The sequence below is a fragment of the Scleropages formosus genome, chromosome 3, assembly GCF_900964775.1.
Source record: "Scleropages formosus chromosome 3, fSclFor1.1, whole genome shotgun sequence".
Classification (NCBI taxonomy): Eukaryota; Metazoa; Chordata; class Actinopteri; order Osteoglossiformes; family Osteoglossidae; genus Scleropages; species Scleropages formosus.
The window spans coordinates 21093959-21110496 of record NC_041808.1 but is presented as its reverse complement, the minus strand read 5'-3'; the positions used below and the strand labels follow the sequence as shown (position 1 = coordinate 21110496).

Genomic DNA, 16538 nt, shown 5'->3' with positions numbered 1-16538 from the left:
CTGAGGTTTTCATACTCATGCACTACAGCTTGTAACCTGAGCCAGTGGTTTTAGGGAATACTGCCAAGTGCACTAAAATATTCCATAAATGATTCCACTTCTTTTTAGCCCTGTTAAGAATGGCCACGAAGGTCGGTGAATTTTATCATGAAGAAGGGTAATAAAATATTCTTATTCGCTGTTATCCAGTCCTAATTCTTTCCTTTCTTTTCCCGGCAGAATATCAGAAACCCATATTATAAAATTACTCGTTATCATTTCTTATGGGTAAAAATTCTGTTTTTTCTGTTCGGGTGGCATGGGGTTGCAGAAAGTAGTCCTGTTGTCTCACGGCATCTGTGTGGCGTGCGAGAATGTGGGTTCGAGTGTGAAGTTTTTCTGACTCGCATGCACACAAATATGTGGTATGAGGCGTGTCATGGAGTTTGCATGTTCTCCCTGTGTCTACATGGGTTTCCTCCGGGTGCTCCGTCCACATGCACAGTCCAAAGGCATGCTGTTCAGGTTCCACCATACTCTGTGAGTGACAGAGTGTGTTCCACTGATGTATGGAGGAGTGACCCATTGTAAGTAATGTATCTAGCAGTGTAAGTCACCTTGGTGAATAAGGTGTGTGGCCTAGTAACACTACATAGTATCTGTTGTAAGTTGCTTTGGAGAAAAGCGTCTGCTAAGTGAATAAATGTAAATGTCACACCTGATGCCAGTCTGGCTGCTTGCTCCATTACCTCATTGTTATTTGGACAGACAAAGACAGACAAGGCTGAGGAAGGGCCAAAGAGCTCTGTCTTCTCTCTTCTCTTCTCTGCTGTCTTGGACGGCATGGTGCCACAGCGAGTAGTGCTGCTGTCTCACAGCACTTGGGTGGTATCAGAGGACATGTGTGGGTTTCCTCCCACAGTCCAAAGACATGCTGTTCAGGTGGATTGGTGACTAACTCCGCCATAGTGTGTGAGTGACAGAGAGAGTGTGTTCCACTAATGTATGGATGAGGGACCCAGTGTAAGTAGTGTATCTAGCAGTGTTAGTCACCTTGGCGAATAAGGTGTATGGGCTGATAACACTACATAGAGTTAGCTGACAGCAAAGACAGCAAAAAAGTGCTGCTTTGATTCACTATTTTTGACCCCACAATCTATGTGAGTTGCTAGATTCATGCGGGAGGGTGGCTGAGACTGGTTTGTTCTCGTGCACTTGAGAGATGTCTTGCTGCTACAGATGTTACACTTGAGCTGTGTGATGCAGAAGACAGAGACCTTGGCGGGCAGGACTTTAGTGGAAATGAGCCATCTGTTGGAAGTGTCTGTAGGAAAGCACTGAAAGATTCAAAAAAGCTAGCTTTGTGAAAGTTTTTACCTTTGACTCCAGTAGCGTTTTACAGTATCTCCATAATGGTGAATAGTTTGTATAAGAGAAGATGGCTTTTCACAATGGAGATGTGTATTAGCAGTCTATAGCCCTGTGTGCTGGAAAAGGTGCGTGGAACTGTTTTGGGCACATGCAGCGGTGGTGTGCTGGGTATTTTGTGTATCTTCATTGTGAGTTTGCTGTTGTACGCGTGCAGTCAGCGTGGCCTGCAGTTGAAATCCATAAGAAAATGTATCATATAGTTGAACTGTGTAAGTACCTTCCTCAAGGGTACTACAACAGGAGAGTCAAACCCAGGTGATTTGAAAGGAAGGCAGCAGCTCTAACTGCTGCACCACCTGCTGCCTGAGGAGCAAAATATTTAAACTTTCTGCTGTCACACCTCTATCCTCATATTACATATGCTCATACACATTCCTGTCAGTAATTGTCCTGTACTGTGTATATTATTGACTTGTTATACCCTCTTCAAAAAGTTCTACTATATTTTTCCTCTACAGCTGTGATGATGTTCTGTATCTTAAATGTGTCTAAAGGAGCATCAACAGTGTAAAATTCTATGTATGGGCAAACATATTTGACCATCAAAGTTAGAGCTCACCCTTGCATGACCATTGTGGTTGCACTGTTTCAGGGCATTAACAAAAGGCATAATAATGAAGTGAGGGTCTACTTAGTTCTTCAGTACTGTTTTTTTATTGATTTTTTCATGGAACTCAGTTTAGTGAAAGGTCCTCTTAACAGTAAAAGGCTGCATTTTCTCAGACAGCAGAACAAGGAAGGTTTATGGCAAAGATGGCAGCTTGCAAAGGCTTTGAATTTACTGACCATAAGAGTGTCAGCCATACTGTGCTGTGCTTCCTGTAAGAGCTTCCTGTAAATGGCCGCTGTTCCACATATGATGCACCATGTTCCTCTTCATGCCCCCTTACAGAGAACCAGGAGAGCCTGGAGTGCATGGTCCGGGAACGCCTTGCCGAGTTGCTGCGAGTACTCAAAGCGGTCATCGGCAAATACCAAAGCCTCAACTCTGTGGACATATTGAGTGCAGCAGGCACAGTCATCGCCAAGGTGAAAGGTCAGCATTCCTTGTCGATTCTTTCTGTGTTCCAGTCAGATTTGACAGAATTACAACTTTTGTCTATCCTAAATATGATTTCTAACATCTAATTCACATTTCATCTTTAGCACTAGGCATCTGAACACATAAAATTAATGATCACCAGTCCTTTTCATTTTTAAATATTTTATTTACATTTTGTACATTTGAGGCAGGTATGGTCAGATCTGGCCAGATATAGGAAATGAATGATTGAGACTATAATGAAGAGCAAAGAATACCAAATACACAATTCAGGATTTTACACACCCACAGAACTTGTACCATTTCAGGTAAATGAGGTCTATAGACCCTAAATTCCAAAAATAAGTGTGGAACTTATAAAGACTAGGAATCAAGTTTGTTATACACTCACTGGCCACTTTATTAGGTACAACCTTACTAGTACTGGGTTGGACCCCCTTTTGCCTTCAGAACTGCCTTTATTCTTCGTGGCATAAATTCAACAAGGTGCTGGAAACATTCCTCAGAGATTTTGGTCCATATTGACATTATAGCATCATGCCGTTGCAGATTAGTCAGCTGCACATTCATGATGCAAATCTCCTGTTCCACCACATCCCAAAGGTGCTCTATTGGATTGAGATCCGGTGACCGTGCAGGCCATTTGAGTATGATTTGAGCTTTGTGACATGGTGCATTATCCTGCTGGAAGTAGCCATCAAAAGATGTGTACACTGTGCTCATAAAGGGATAGACATGGTCAGCAACAATACTCAGGTAGGCTGTGGCATTTACATGATGCTCAATTGGTACTAAGGGGCCCAAAGTGTGCCAAGAAATTATCCCCCACACCACTACACCCCCCACCACCAGCCTGAACCATTGATACAATGCAGGATGGATCCATGCTTTCATGTTGTTTACGCTAAATTCTGACCCTACCATCTGAATGTCGCAGCAGAAATCGAGACTCATCAGACCCTAGGCAATGTTTTCTCCAATCTTCTGTTGTCCAATTTCAGTGAGCGCGTGTGAATTGTAGCCTCAGTTTCCTGTTCTTAGCTGACAGGAGTGGCACCTGGTGTGGTCTTCTGCTGCTGTAGCCCATCTGCTTCAGAGTTCAACGTGTTGTGCATTCAGAGATGCTCTTCTGCGTACCTTGGTTGTAACGAGTGGTTATTTGAGTTACTGTTGTCTTTCTATCAGCTCAAACCAGTCTGGCCATTCTCCTCTTACCTCTGGCATCAACAAGTTATTTTCGCCCACAGAAGTACCACTCACTAGATATTTTCTCTTTTTCTGACCATTCTCTGTAAACCCTAGAGATGGTTGTGCGTGAAAATCCCAGTAGGTCAGCAGTTTCTGAAATACTCAGACCAGCCTGTCTGGCACCAACAACCATGCCGCGTTCAAAGTCACTTAAATCACCTTTCTTTCCTATTCTGATGCTCAGCTTGGACTTCAGCAGATTGTCTTGACCATGTCTACATGCCTAAATGCATTGAGATGCTGCCATGTGATTGGCTGATTAGATATTTGCATTAACGAGTAGTTGAACAGGTGTGCCTAATAAAGTGGCCAGTGAGTGTGGTGTAACACAATGTAGATGATCATCTATGTTTTGTAATTGCCACACACACACACACACACACACACACACACACACACACACACACACACACATTGGCTGAAGCCGCTTGTCCCAAGCAGGATCGCAGCGAGCTGGAGCCTAACCCGGCAACACAGGGCGTAAGGCTGGAGGGGAAGGGGACACACCTAGGATGGGAATTGCTACACACACATTTTCAGAACTGCTTGTCCCATACGGGGTCACAGGGAACCGGAGCCTACCCGGTAACACAGGGCGTAAGGGGACACACCTAGGACGGGACGCCAGTCCGTCGCAAGGCACCCCAAGTGGGACTCGAACCCCAGACCCACCGGAGAGCAGGACTGTGGTCCAACCCACTGCGCCACCGCACCCCCCAGAATTGCTACATAATCAATTATAATTCAATTCAATTTATTTTTATAGAGCGCTCTTCTGACACAGTGCGCTGAACAAAGGCATAAGACAAAGAAACAAAGAAAACAGTTGAGTATTATGGGCCATCCAATTTTGGAAGGAAAAACAAACAACAGAAAGATGTTTCAAACACAGCCCAAGGGTTACTTTGGACGATAAGATGCATTTCCTAAAAAATTTTGTCACTGTGAAAGAAAATGTACATAAAATTGTAAAGCACTTCCCAGTTTGCACACAGACTGGATCGTCTTTTGCTTCTACTAATAAAATATATGCATCATCATAGATGAGTGTGAATAATTTCAAAACACACAGTTATTGAAGCATAGCTTGGTTTTTCAATGTGGCTGGTGTCATAGCACACATTCCAGCAGTTATGTATCAAAGTTACATTTAAATAGAAAAGTAAGTACATAGAAAGTAGCAGCTGGTGAAGGACCAACCTGCAAAGTTTTCTGGAGCTCAGGAGAGAAAAGGGTCTGAAAGAGATGATTTCTGAGATGCTTCTTGAATCCTAGGAGGGATTCAGCAGCTTTGAGGGAAAGAGGGAGCTCATCCCACTACATCAGAGTCAAAACTGTGAATTAATTTTGATTGTGCACCCCTTGTGAATAAGATCACCAGGCGGCAGAGGTGAAGAAGCACAGTGCTCTCACTGCGGTGTAGAGAGTGATCAAGTCCTGTAGGTATCTGTAGATTCTGTCTGTGATAAATGCCTCTGAAAAAACTAAAATCTATTGAAAATAACCTGCAGTAAGCAAGTGTGTGGCTGTATGTAGTGCAGGCTCAGCTGTGTGCACTGAACTCAGCTGTCATGGCAAGTCCTGTTTTTAAGGACTTGATGGGAAATATGGCTGTGTGTAGAGTTTCCAGCAGGAATTCAGCACCAGAATGTGGTCTGGCGAGTCCCCCACTGACAGAAATATGATCCGGCGTGTGGGGTAACTCGTCCGCTGGCCTGCACACAACAATTTCACCATACAAGCGGGTGCAGTTTGCATTCCAGCACAGGCAGTGTGAAGGGAGCATTGCTGACTTCTCTGACTGGCCACACACGGCTGGGGGGAGCTGTGCCTAGTCGGGGGGTTGAGCAACTGGCACACAAAGACACACACACATATGCAGTCTATCCCCACCCTACAAAGGTAATGCATTCCTTTTGGAACACCCTCTGTAAGATGAATTTTCATAAATTGAAGATGTAACTTAAAAATTGTTATTCATTCCTGCGCCCCAAAATGTACACCCACTTCTGTTAAAATGTCACCAAATGTCATTAAAATTGGCAAAGTTACTTTGTCAGTAGTTAACATTAGTTGCCATAACACAACATATTAGGGTAGTTTGCCTTCATTAATTACTCTGTTATACTATATGGTTGGCTACCTGTGCCTGTTCAGCTCTTTTATTTGCTACTTTTATTTGCCTTACACTTACCCAAAGCTCACAAACAAAATATACATACACAATACTCAGTGTTTTAGTATTCATTCAACTTTTCATGAAAAAGCTGAACAGTAGAGACAAGAAATCAATCAGAAGAGTGTAAATGAATTCACAGTCACTGACCAAGGTGACGTGCGGTGGCGCAGTGGGTTGGACCATGGTCCTGCTGTCTGGTGGGTCTGGGGTTCAAGTACCGCTTGGGGTGCCTTGCGACGGACTGGCGTCCTGTCCTGGGTGTGTCCCCTCCCCCTCCGGCCTTACGCCCTGTGTTGCCGGGTTAGGCTCCGGTTCCCCGTGACCCCGTATGGGACAAGCGGTTCTGAAAATCTGTGTGTGACCAAGGTGACAGTGTTTGCACAGTCCAAATGGGTCCATGATTACTAATATTATAACAGGTAAAACTAGCAAATAATTGCTAACGGAGGTTGAAAGCTTAATGTAGCATAAGATAAACTGAAACTGTGAAGAACGCCACGTGGCGGCCCTGGTATCGCACCACTGAACTGTCGGGAGCCTTGCAAAATCCCTGTTCGGTCCTTGTAAATGTGAAGAAATGCCTCTTAAGTCAGAGTAGGGGTCTTAAATGAAAAATCTCTCATAAAGTGAAACTCCTGTAACCCAATATATGGCTTGTGCTACATTCAGTCCTAAACCTCCATCGGCCCTTGTTTCTCCTGTCAATGATCATGGACCAGGTTTGAACCATCCAGACACCGTCAACTTGTTCACTGAGTGTGAATCATTTATGTTGAAGGTTGAATTAACACATAAACATTGAGTATGAAATGTATGTGTTTGTTTGTGAAAGTTTTCATATTAGCTACAAAAGAGCTGAACATGCACAGATAGGCAACCATAAAGTGTTATAATTAATGAAGGGAAATTACATCATTGAAGTCTTCTTTTTAATAGGATCTGATAACATTTCAGAATAAATGGTGACAGTTTTGGGGCTGAGGAATGCATTACAATGTTGACCATTAAAGCTAATGGTAGGTACAGCTTTGATTTGCGAGAATTCACCGTATGATGCGCTTCTCAGGAACCAATTACGTTTGTAAGGCGGGGAAACACTGTAACTTAACATTGTAAGTCACCGTGGAGAAAAGTGTTGGCTAAATAAATGTATGCAAATGTATAGTGCCCATCTTAATGTGTCCCCTCTGAGTGAAAAGCTTGGAGAGTTTACCTTTACATTAATTTATGTGGTGCTTTTATCCAAAGTGACTTACAGTGTTTTACCCATTTATATAGCTGGGAAATTTTTACTGTACCAACATAGAGTAAGTACCTTGTTCAGGGTTACTGCAGCAGGAGGAGGGATTCGAAGCAGGATCCTTTGAGGGCAAGGTGACAGCTCTAACCACTATCTCATCTGCTGCCCAGTGTTTTACTTTCGTTTTACAAACCTTTAGAGCTAACTGTGCAAACTGCCAGTGACACTGTGGTACACTGCAGTCCTCCCAGCCTTGGCTCCCCCTCTTAGCAGAGCGCCACCTTGGTGGCTTATTGTCTCCGACAGGACAATGTTGTTTTTTTTTTGACTGCTGGGGTTTCCATATTTGTCCTGTGATATCCCCTGTCCACCGACCCTCTCGGAGGTGCGCATTGTGTGCGAGCGGCAGGATGTCCTGATGCAGACGTCAATGGCGTGGCGCGGGCTCACTGCGCACCCTCAGCCAGGGAGTTGCCTGCTCTGCACTGCTGTTCTGCCTTGTGTACGGGTTCGGGGCATTGCCTCTTCTGCTTGCCTTAGCATTCGGGGGCATTGAAAAATATTGCTGAAGACATTCAGAAGGAAGAAATGTCTTTCATGTGAGGAAGAGAAGTGAAAGTGCCGCTAGGAGTCGACGGGGATTTCTCCTTCGTCCATTCGAACCCGGATCTACACAGTAAACCACTGCAAAAATCTGGTTGTGGAATTCTGGGATGGATGGCAGGTTAATACATATTTAGGTAAGTCATGGATGCAGCAGCAATATTTTTTTAAATTTGAATTTGAGAGTGCAACTTTTCTGAGGTAGGTGGTGAGAACAGGAAGCCTTGGCTGAGGTCTGACTTCAGCTCACACATTTCACTGTGCTCCTCCTGCCTCTTACGCCCTGGTTTCAGTATTACCGGATCATTCATTCCCAGCTGCTTTTAACTTGGTTTAATCGCAAAAGTTAAGCATGTGCCAGTCATGCTTCAGGGTCTAGACTAGACCTCCTAACAAATATTTTCTTGTTTCTTACAGTTGTTGCATCAGTGTTATTAACGGTGATCACATAGGGGGCAGCAGGTAGCACAGTGGTTCGCTCCACCACCCTTGGACTTGGTCATAGTAATTAAAGGCTCAAATCCCACCTTCTGCGGTAACATACATGATGAAGGTGCTTAGCCTAAATTGTTCCAGTAAAAATTGCCCAGTTGTGTAAAGGGGTAACACTGTAAGGCACTTTGGAAATCAAATGTAAATCACCATGTTATTACAGCCTCTGTCAGACCTGGTGGGGAAAGGAGTGGTGCCTCTCTTTCTGTTGACAGGCAGTTTGTGATGTTTTTTCCTCTTCTGGTTGTTTCTTTTATGGAGGGAAGTTTGCTGCCGACAGCCTGCTCGTGGCTTATTTACACTGGTGTGTTTTTTTTTTTGCTTTTCCTTTCCACCAGTGAGGGTGTTTAGAGAGCTGGCAGGAAGCTGACGTTGAACCAGACTAGCTGGAACGGAGCAGCGACCCAATTCACAATAGGCAAAGCACCGGCACTGAACGGGCTCATGGCTCACGGCTCCCAGCACACGTCTCCAAAAACCAGTTGCACTGGAGCAATGCTCAAAACACACACACACACGCTCGTTCATTTGCTGTTGTGACAGATTTTTCATGAAGTCAGTGATTTTTGTTCATCCGTTGACTTTGCGCACAGTGGATGGTGCTGCAGATGAACTAACAAACACCCTCTGGTTTCTTCACAGCGCTCAACTTCAGCAATGTGAACGAAGAAAACAGGAGACATATCTTTGGCGAAATACACACCTCTATTGACACCTTGGCATTTACATTTGGCAATGTGTAAGTATTTTTGTAGTTTTTTTTTTTTTTTTTTTTTTTTTAACTGTGTAGAATTAATTTTTGCAATGCAAAATGTGGTCCAAATGAGAATTATTTAGCAAGCAAATTGAAATGACTCCACTGTGAATGCTTGATTTACAAATTTTCACTCATGGTACTTTTAAATATGCTCTACAGCCACTGTTTTCACAGATAGAAACATCTCCGTTTGCATCTGAGGAAAATTTTACATTACATTAGATTTACATTTATTAAATTTATTACCTTGATCAAGGTACAACCCTGAATTGCCCAGCTGTATAAATGGGCAAATATGTACCTTAACATTGTAAGTTGCTTTGGAGGAATGCATCAGCTAAGTGTATAAAAGTAAATGTACACCTCTCTGGTGCAAAGCATTGTGGGATAGAGTACATTATTAGTTCCGTGGTTCCCTCAAGGTGGTTCCTTGTGTAGTGATTATTTACTGTTAGAAATAACACTAATCAGAATCATTCGCTAGGCTGCTCACCTTCTTACCTCTTAGTTTTATTTAACTAGCTAACCAGTTAACTAATGTTTGATCCTAGTTTTTTTCATGAATTGTCCAAATCTTTGATATTTGTAACAAAATTTGCCTAATATTCCATTAGCACATACATAAATAGGTACATATATATTTATATAGGGGACAGTGTTTTATAACAGTCTTTTTAATAATTATAAAGTAAATTTTAATAATTGTACTCTCTGGTGATATAGGAATAATATTGCTAGTATGTGGATATTTGGGTGGTTTTTGGATGAACTACGGAGAAAAGAATTTTCCCCATAAGAAACAATGGCATTTGTCATTTAATTGTATTCATTTTCACCTAATGACTGGATTTCTAACAATAAGTTGGGTTCATAAACTGATAAACAGCTAGATTGCTTTGTAAGCTGGCCATTGGACAGGCTGCATACAGTACATTACACTGTTGTACTAGGTCCGTGGTTCTTATGTGTGCTGTCTTTGCGTGTTCCTGTGCCAGAGTGTCTGACTTCCTTATGGGAGATGTAGACAGTGGCTCAGTGTTGGGGTCCCCCCATTCCAGGAGAAGCCAGGTGAGCTGTTTCATTGAGCAGGTTTTGCTGCTGCTATTATTATTATTATTATTATTATTATTATTATTATTATTATTATTATTAACCTTCTAGAAAATCATTTTTGAGCCCTAGACATCCAGTTTGTTTGTGTCATAATGACTCATGCTGTTTCAGTCCATTCAGACTGATTGGAGTGTTTCTCACATACAGATGGAGATCTGTGGCAACACACATATGGAGCTTATGATGTATGCTTGTTTTTTCTGCTGTATTGATGCTTATTTCCTCTCTAGTCTTTTGAAAATGTGTCTGTGGACTTCAGAGGGTCGGTCCTAGAGAAGGATGACCCGCCAGGTGAGTGAAGCCTCAGCCAGGCACCTCTCATTAAGATCAAATCATTTCATCCTATGTGATAGGATATTGGGCAAAGTGAAATACCGTTTTCTTTAAAAAATAAATTAATAATAATAATAATAATAATAAGAAGAAGAAGAAGAATGATGATAATCATAAAAATAATAATTAATAAATAAAATCTTTGTATCAGTGTTATCAATTTAGTGATTTGCAAGCATACATCTGTAAATGCACAAAATATACTTTTTTTTACATCATTTTTTAAAAACTATTTATGTAAAGCATTAATATTTTGACAGTACAATTTTTCAAGTTATCTGTACAGTGTGCTGAAATGAGAAATGAATGATATGACCAGAATAATGGGTGGAGGGTTGTCCAGTCATAGTAATGGACAGGATGAGCTGTATTCAGGGCCTAAGCCACACTGGGGAATGTTATTCTCACTGCGCTGCATGTCCTGGGCTCATGAGCAGGGCCCCTGTGTACTGAGGAGCTGGACCTCGCCCTGCTAAACCAGCACAGCGGTGTGGAGTCGGCCCTGCTCTACGCCAAGGCCTGGTCCAAGTATGCCAAAGACCTGCTGGCCTGGGTGGACAAGCGCCTCGGTCAGGGTGAGCACCCCTGCTTCCTCACACTATAGACACTGCAACATATCTTGTAATTAACCGCTTAACTGAACCTTATTGTGAAGCTCATTGCAAGGAAAACTGGTACATGTTGCTTCAAATGACCAGACTTCACACTCTGCCTTTATGCACTTTAAATTTTTTATTGTCATTTCACTATTAAACAGGTGTACAGCAGAAAGAAAATATGCTTTGTGCAGCTTAAGGTGTAACCTTTACTGACAGCACCACACAGTACGCAGTTTACAAATGCAATGACTCAGATAAGTACAGGAAAATGAATACAAATGAGACAAGACAATAGCAACCACTGATCTCGGTGGTAGCGTTAACTTACATTCAGTTGGTCCTGATATTAATAGCATGTAGCCTTTAAATTTAGATGTCGATATAGTGGTCTGTAGATATGTAGTATAAATAAGTATCAGTGTAACATGATTTAAGTATAAATGCAAGGTTTCAGTGCAAGCCAAATAGTATCAAGTAAGTAAGTAGTAATAGTTCTTTCTCTGAGGGCCAGAATCATTGACTAATCAGTATTCTCGTTGGCTGAGCAGCGGAACCATTTACGTGGTGCATGGTGTTGGACCACATACTACTGGGCTGTGGCTCTTTGAGAAACCTGTTTTCACACATGCTGAGGACACTCACCGTGTGTCCCCTGACCTGAGTATAAAATGCGTGTCACTTCTGTCAATGGTACCTTCTATTTGCAGATATCGAATGTGCGAAAAGTTTAGCAAAAATGGCAGAATCTGCAAGGAGCCTCGCAAATCAACAGGTATTTTTGTGTCTTTGTATGTATATTACAGTTTGTCTTCATGAGGCCAGACAAATGTACTGGGCTGTCCAGCCATTTCAATATCTGCTCACCTGAGGTCTGGTCATGTGTGAACAAACTTTTTATTTACATTTTCTGTGTATTCTCAACACTTTATGCTGTGTTCTTTCAATACAGGACACAAGTACTGTTTGTCCAGATAAGGTTAAAAGGTAGTTATTGATTGTTACGTGTGCATTATTCGGTACTGATTTGTTCAATTTCATATTCTGTATCTCATGTCAGGAGTTCATGCCCTTCAGGGATATTTATGTGTCGGCATTTAAGAACGATATGGAGTATAGCCAGCTTCTGCTTCAGACTGCTTCCGCCCTTCAGACCAACAAATTTGTCCAGGTAGCAGTGAGTGCCTACAGTGCATCTCCCCACAAATTGCACACTGCATCTTCTCACACTGTGTGTTTGTTGAACACTCCTTAGCCGCTGCTGGCCCGCAAGAATGAACTGGACAGGCTGAGGAAGGACATCAAGGAGCAGTGGCAGAAGGAGCAGAAGAAAATGGTGAGTAGGCAGTGAGTGGTAAGGAGCACTGCAGAGGTGTACGCGTTTGTGTGTGTGTGTGTGTGTGTTTGTATTGCACTGTTTGATGACAGTGTGTAGTGTTTGCCCAAGATATGCAGTGTCCAAAGAAGGTATTTAATGTTAGTCATGGGTCCGCGCGTCAGTACATGTTTCTCATTAAAGCCGAGTGTGTTGCGTAGCTCAGGGTATATTTTGAGGGCGCCAATGAAGCCTAGTAGCTGTGATTCAACAGAGGTTGCCAGGTGCCGTGTGGGTTTCCTGTGTCATATACACACGCATGTGCGTATTTGCACACACTCACTCTGACGTGCGCCTGCATCCCACAGCAGGAGGCAGACATTGCGCTGCGCAAGGCCAAGGCTGTGCAAGCACAGCGGAAGGAGGAGTACGAGAAAGCGCGCTGCTCCGCCAGCCGCATGGAGGAGGAGGCCCCTCCCCCTGGAGCCAAGCAGTTGGAGAAGAGGAGGAGGCTGGAAGAGGAGGCCCTACAGAGGGTGGGCTTGTTCTCCACTCCACTGGTCTTGGGTGTCACTGCTGCTGTAAAAATCTTCAACAGACCTAAAGTGCTTGTGTATGGACAGTACCAATGCCATAGAGTACCAGTCAAAGGTTTCAGTCCCACTGAGTAACCCCTGTATGGGATGATCTAGGGAGACAAGTAAAAGCAACATACAAATGTCCTATATCTGTGTGAAATGTTGCAGAGCAGCTGGGAGGTTATGGCAGCTCGTTTCCTCATCAGATCTGTTAATTGAATGCCTCCGAGTTTCCAGCAAATGGACTCATTTACATAATCTTTACATTTCCATGTATTCATTTAATAAATGCTGTTCTCCAAGGTTGCATACAGCTCAGAGTAAATAAAGTGCATTAACAGCAAATTCTTTAGTTGCAGACAAATGATTGTCAAAGCAGAGAGTTTGTCCAATACTGGTCTTGTACATCACAAGAGTAGCTGCCTACAGAAGTGGTAGATAAAGAGGTGATTGTGGCAGATGGTGTGATTCAAGTTCATGGAACAGATAGGAGATCGGGAGAGAAGTTAGCCTGAAAGAATGTGTTCTGAGACCCTTCTTGAGTGTTGAAAGCGATTCAGCAGATCTGAGAGTCAGAGAGATCCCATTCTAACACATGGCAGCCAAAATCAAGAACTTGGAGACTTTCACTTTTGCATGCCCTGTGAGGGGGATCACCCAGCAACTAGCCCTGGAGGAGTGTAGCGATCTTTCTGGAGTGCAGGGATTGACGAGGTCATATAGATATCTGGTTGCAGATTCAAACTTTGGACCGGTACTGTATGTGTTTGCGAGCAAAAGCATGAACTGCATAAACCTTGTTGTATGAATATTTTTATGCTAAACACAAAATCCATTTATTTCTCATAAATTACTACCTGCTTGCTGCAACATTTGCTGTGCACTGACTGTCGCCCTCGTCCCCCTGCAGGCAGAGGAAGCCAATGACCAATATAAGGCCTGCGTTGCGGACATCGGCCTGAAGAAAGTCGACATGGCCACTGCTAAGAGCCACATTTTGACCCGGGTTCGAGAACTGGTGTTTCAGTGTGACCTGACCCTGAAGGCAGTAAGTGTTCTCCACCCCAACCAAACCGAGCAGCTCACTTTGTCGTCCAAGTGCCAGTTCATTAATGTGGTGGGTATCGCTCCCTGCAGGTAACAGTGAACTGGTTCCAGATGCAGCAGGTACAGGCTTCGTCAGTGCCACTCAACCTACAGACATTGTGTGAGAGCGCCAAGCTGTATGAACCAGGACGCTGCTACTCCGAGTTTGTCAGGAGCCTGCCCAAGGACCGGATCCCCCTGGAGTCTTTCTCTTTGGGTGCTCAAGGCCCGCAGAACACAGGGTGAGCCCTCCCAGCTTCCTCTGCTGCAGCCAGGGGACTCTTATCACAGTTATAGTCATAAAGTGTCCTGTTGGCTGCGAATTCAGGGCTTAGCAGTGTTGCTCCTGCCGTGCCCTGGATTGTTTGTATGGCTAAAGTGAGCTCTGTAAATAAAGAATTTAGAGCAGCAGGTAGTGTAGTGGTTAGAGCTTCTGCCTTGTACAAAACAAAGTAAATGCCCATTGGAACCAAGCAGGCTGGTTATCTGTTTATCCAACCCAAAGGCTACACTGTGTACAGTTGCCCCATGAGCTGAAAACATGGTTTGGTACACATCATCCTGCATTTCACACGTGGGTGGTCATCCATATCTGCTAAAGGATGTCTGTCTCAGTGTACATAAATTCCCAGATTCAAATCCCATTTCCTGCTGTTGTACCTTTGATCAAGGTACTTATCTTGAACTGATACAATAAAAATTACCCAGTAGTATAAATGAGTAAAATCACTATAAGTAGCTTAATTTTTAATGAGTTTTGGTGAAAAGTGTCAGCTAAATAGATAAATGTCAGTGTAATTATAATATTGGTCTGCAAATACTGTACTAGCCTAACAAAATACTATTTGCAATATGACGTGAAGTATTATTAAAAATAGAGGATAGAGACTGGTCTGTTTTTCTTTTCAAGTGGTTAGCAGTTATTTTAGTTTATAGGTATGTGTACATATCTGTACTTCGCTTGTTTGTAGTCATCTAGTTTCGCATACATTTAGGAATAATAGCCAAATCGAAATTCAAACAGCGAGGTAAAACAGAAGGCGTGTCATCACTGAGGTTCTGCCGTGGGTACACTGGTTTGCAGCAGCGTTGACTGCCTGCAATGGGCGGGAGGGGGTGGGAAGAGCGGCAGTCCGCAAGCCTTCCTCAGGAAATGAGAGTCATGCTCGCCCCACTTCTCTCTCAAAAACAAACATACCGACTCACACAGGTTTACTTATCTGACACTTTTCTCCGAAGTGGCTGACAGTGTTAAGCTGCTCATAATGATTTGCCCATTTAAGGGCAGCTATTACTGTATCAGCTCAGAGTGGTATGTACCTTGATTAAGAGTACTACAACAGGAGGTGGGATTCAAATCTGAGCCCTTTGAGTGCAAAGTGTCAACTTTGACCACTACAGCACCCACTGCTTCCATACACTTTCACTGTCAGTTAACAGCTGTTGCTTAGAACAAAAGTCATTATGGGTTGTGTTATTACACTACGTGACCGGATACTGGAATGACTGGACCGTCCAGTGTGTCAAAATATTATTTTTTGATATTGTTTATTTCCATAAAACTCTTAATAATAACATAAAACAATTTTATTATAAATGCAGATTTAGCAAGGAAGTATTGTAAAGACTGTGCCATCAACACAGCATTGAGATCATAATAATTTTGATCTTCATTAGTTGATTAATGAGCAAAACTAATTTTTTTTACCATATAAGATTTTTCACCCTGACTTGCTCCAGTAAAATTTCCCAGCTGTCTAAATGGGTAAATAATTGTAAGTAGCTTAATATTGTAAATCACTTTGGAGAAAATCATCAGTTAAATGAATGAATGTAAATTTGGTAGATTCTGAATGCACCTATCTGCATGTCATTTCTGTTGCGGTATGATCACTCTGGTTTTCTGACACAAACAGCGGGTCTCAGGTTTTGTAACTGGGGCTGTGGGACTGTGGATACAATATAGGGGGGGAGCAGAACCAGGTAGACCAAGCTTCCCAGCAGCAGGGCTTATGACCTCTTGTGTTTGTGTCTCTCAGTTCACTTGTCCACTCTTTGAGCACAAAGCTGCACTTTGTTGCTGTTTGTTTCCGTTAGAGGAACAGCGGTGCTTCCTGTTTTTTGCCAACACGTGACTTTTTATTCACGTCTGGAAAGAGCCCGGGAGAGGTGGCTCATGGAGGGCTGCTGCTGCTGCTGCTGTGAATTTGCTTTGAAAAAGGCAAGGGGCTCATTGCTTTGTTTGCTCGTGTTTCGTAAGCCATCCAGCTGCCAGGTGCACACTTGCCTCCTGACTCGGCATTTCGCATCTGTCTTTACCGAAGGGGACCCTTGACGAAGCAGTCTACCAGCAGCACCCACTCATCACACGGAAACCTGTCGCAGATGTCCGTCACCTCCAGCGACCTCCACAGCACAGAGGAGGTGGAGAGCCCCGCCCCCACTCGCACTGGGCAGGTGCAAGAATTCCCGTCAGACAGCAGCACCGATGTGCGAGGTGAGGCACAAAGACCCATGTCAGTGATGCATTCCACCTAGTACACATC

General features: G+C 43.3%; 1 protein-coding gene across 7 annotated transcripts in view; it reads left to right on the top strand.

Moving 5' to 3' along the window:
• Positions 1 to 16538, top strand: part of LOC108935217 (rho GTPase-activating protein 29-like) — a 50568-nt gene that overhangs the window by 24374 nt on the left and 9656 nt on the right. For 4 of the 7 annotated variants that reach the window (XM_018753642.2, XM_018753643.2, XM_018753641.2 and 1 more), the window contains 12 exons: positions 2303 to 2446; positions 8857 to 8953; positions 9967 to 10039; positions 10315 to 10375; positions 10855 to 10992; positions 11724 to 11788; positions 12074 to 12184; positions 12269 to 12349; positions 12697 to 12864; positions 13817 to 13954; positions 14044 to 14234; positions 16317 to 16489. In XM_018753642.2, coding sequence (XP_018609158.1) covers positions 2303 to 2446; positions 8857 to 8953; positions 9967 to 10039; positions 10315 to 10375; positions 10855 to 10992; positions 11724 to 11788; positions 12074 to 12184; positions 12269 to 12349; positions 12697 to 12864; positions 13817 to 13954; positions 14044 to 14234; positions 16317 to 16489 — 1440 coding nt within the window. Of the gene's footprint in view, positions 1 to 2302; positions 2447 to 7270; positions 7860 to 8124; positions 8770 to 8856; positions 8954 to 9966; positions 10040 to 10314; positions 10376 to 10854; positions 10993 to 11723; positions 11789 to 12073; positions 12185 to 12268; positions 12350 to 12696; positions 12865 to 13816; positions 13955 to 14043; positions 14235 to 16316; positions 16490 to 16538 lie in introns of those variants that run through there. The other 3 variants (XM_018753647.2, XM_018753648.2, XM_018753644.2) reach the window with 3 other exon arrangements.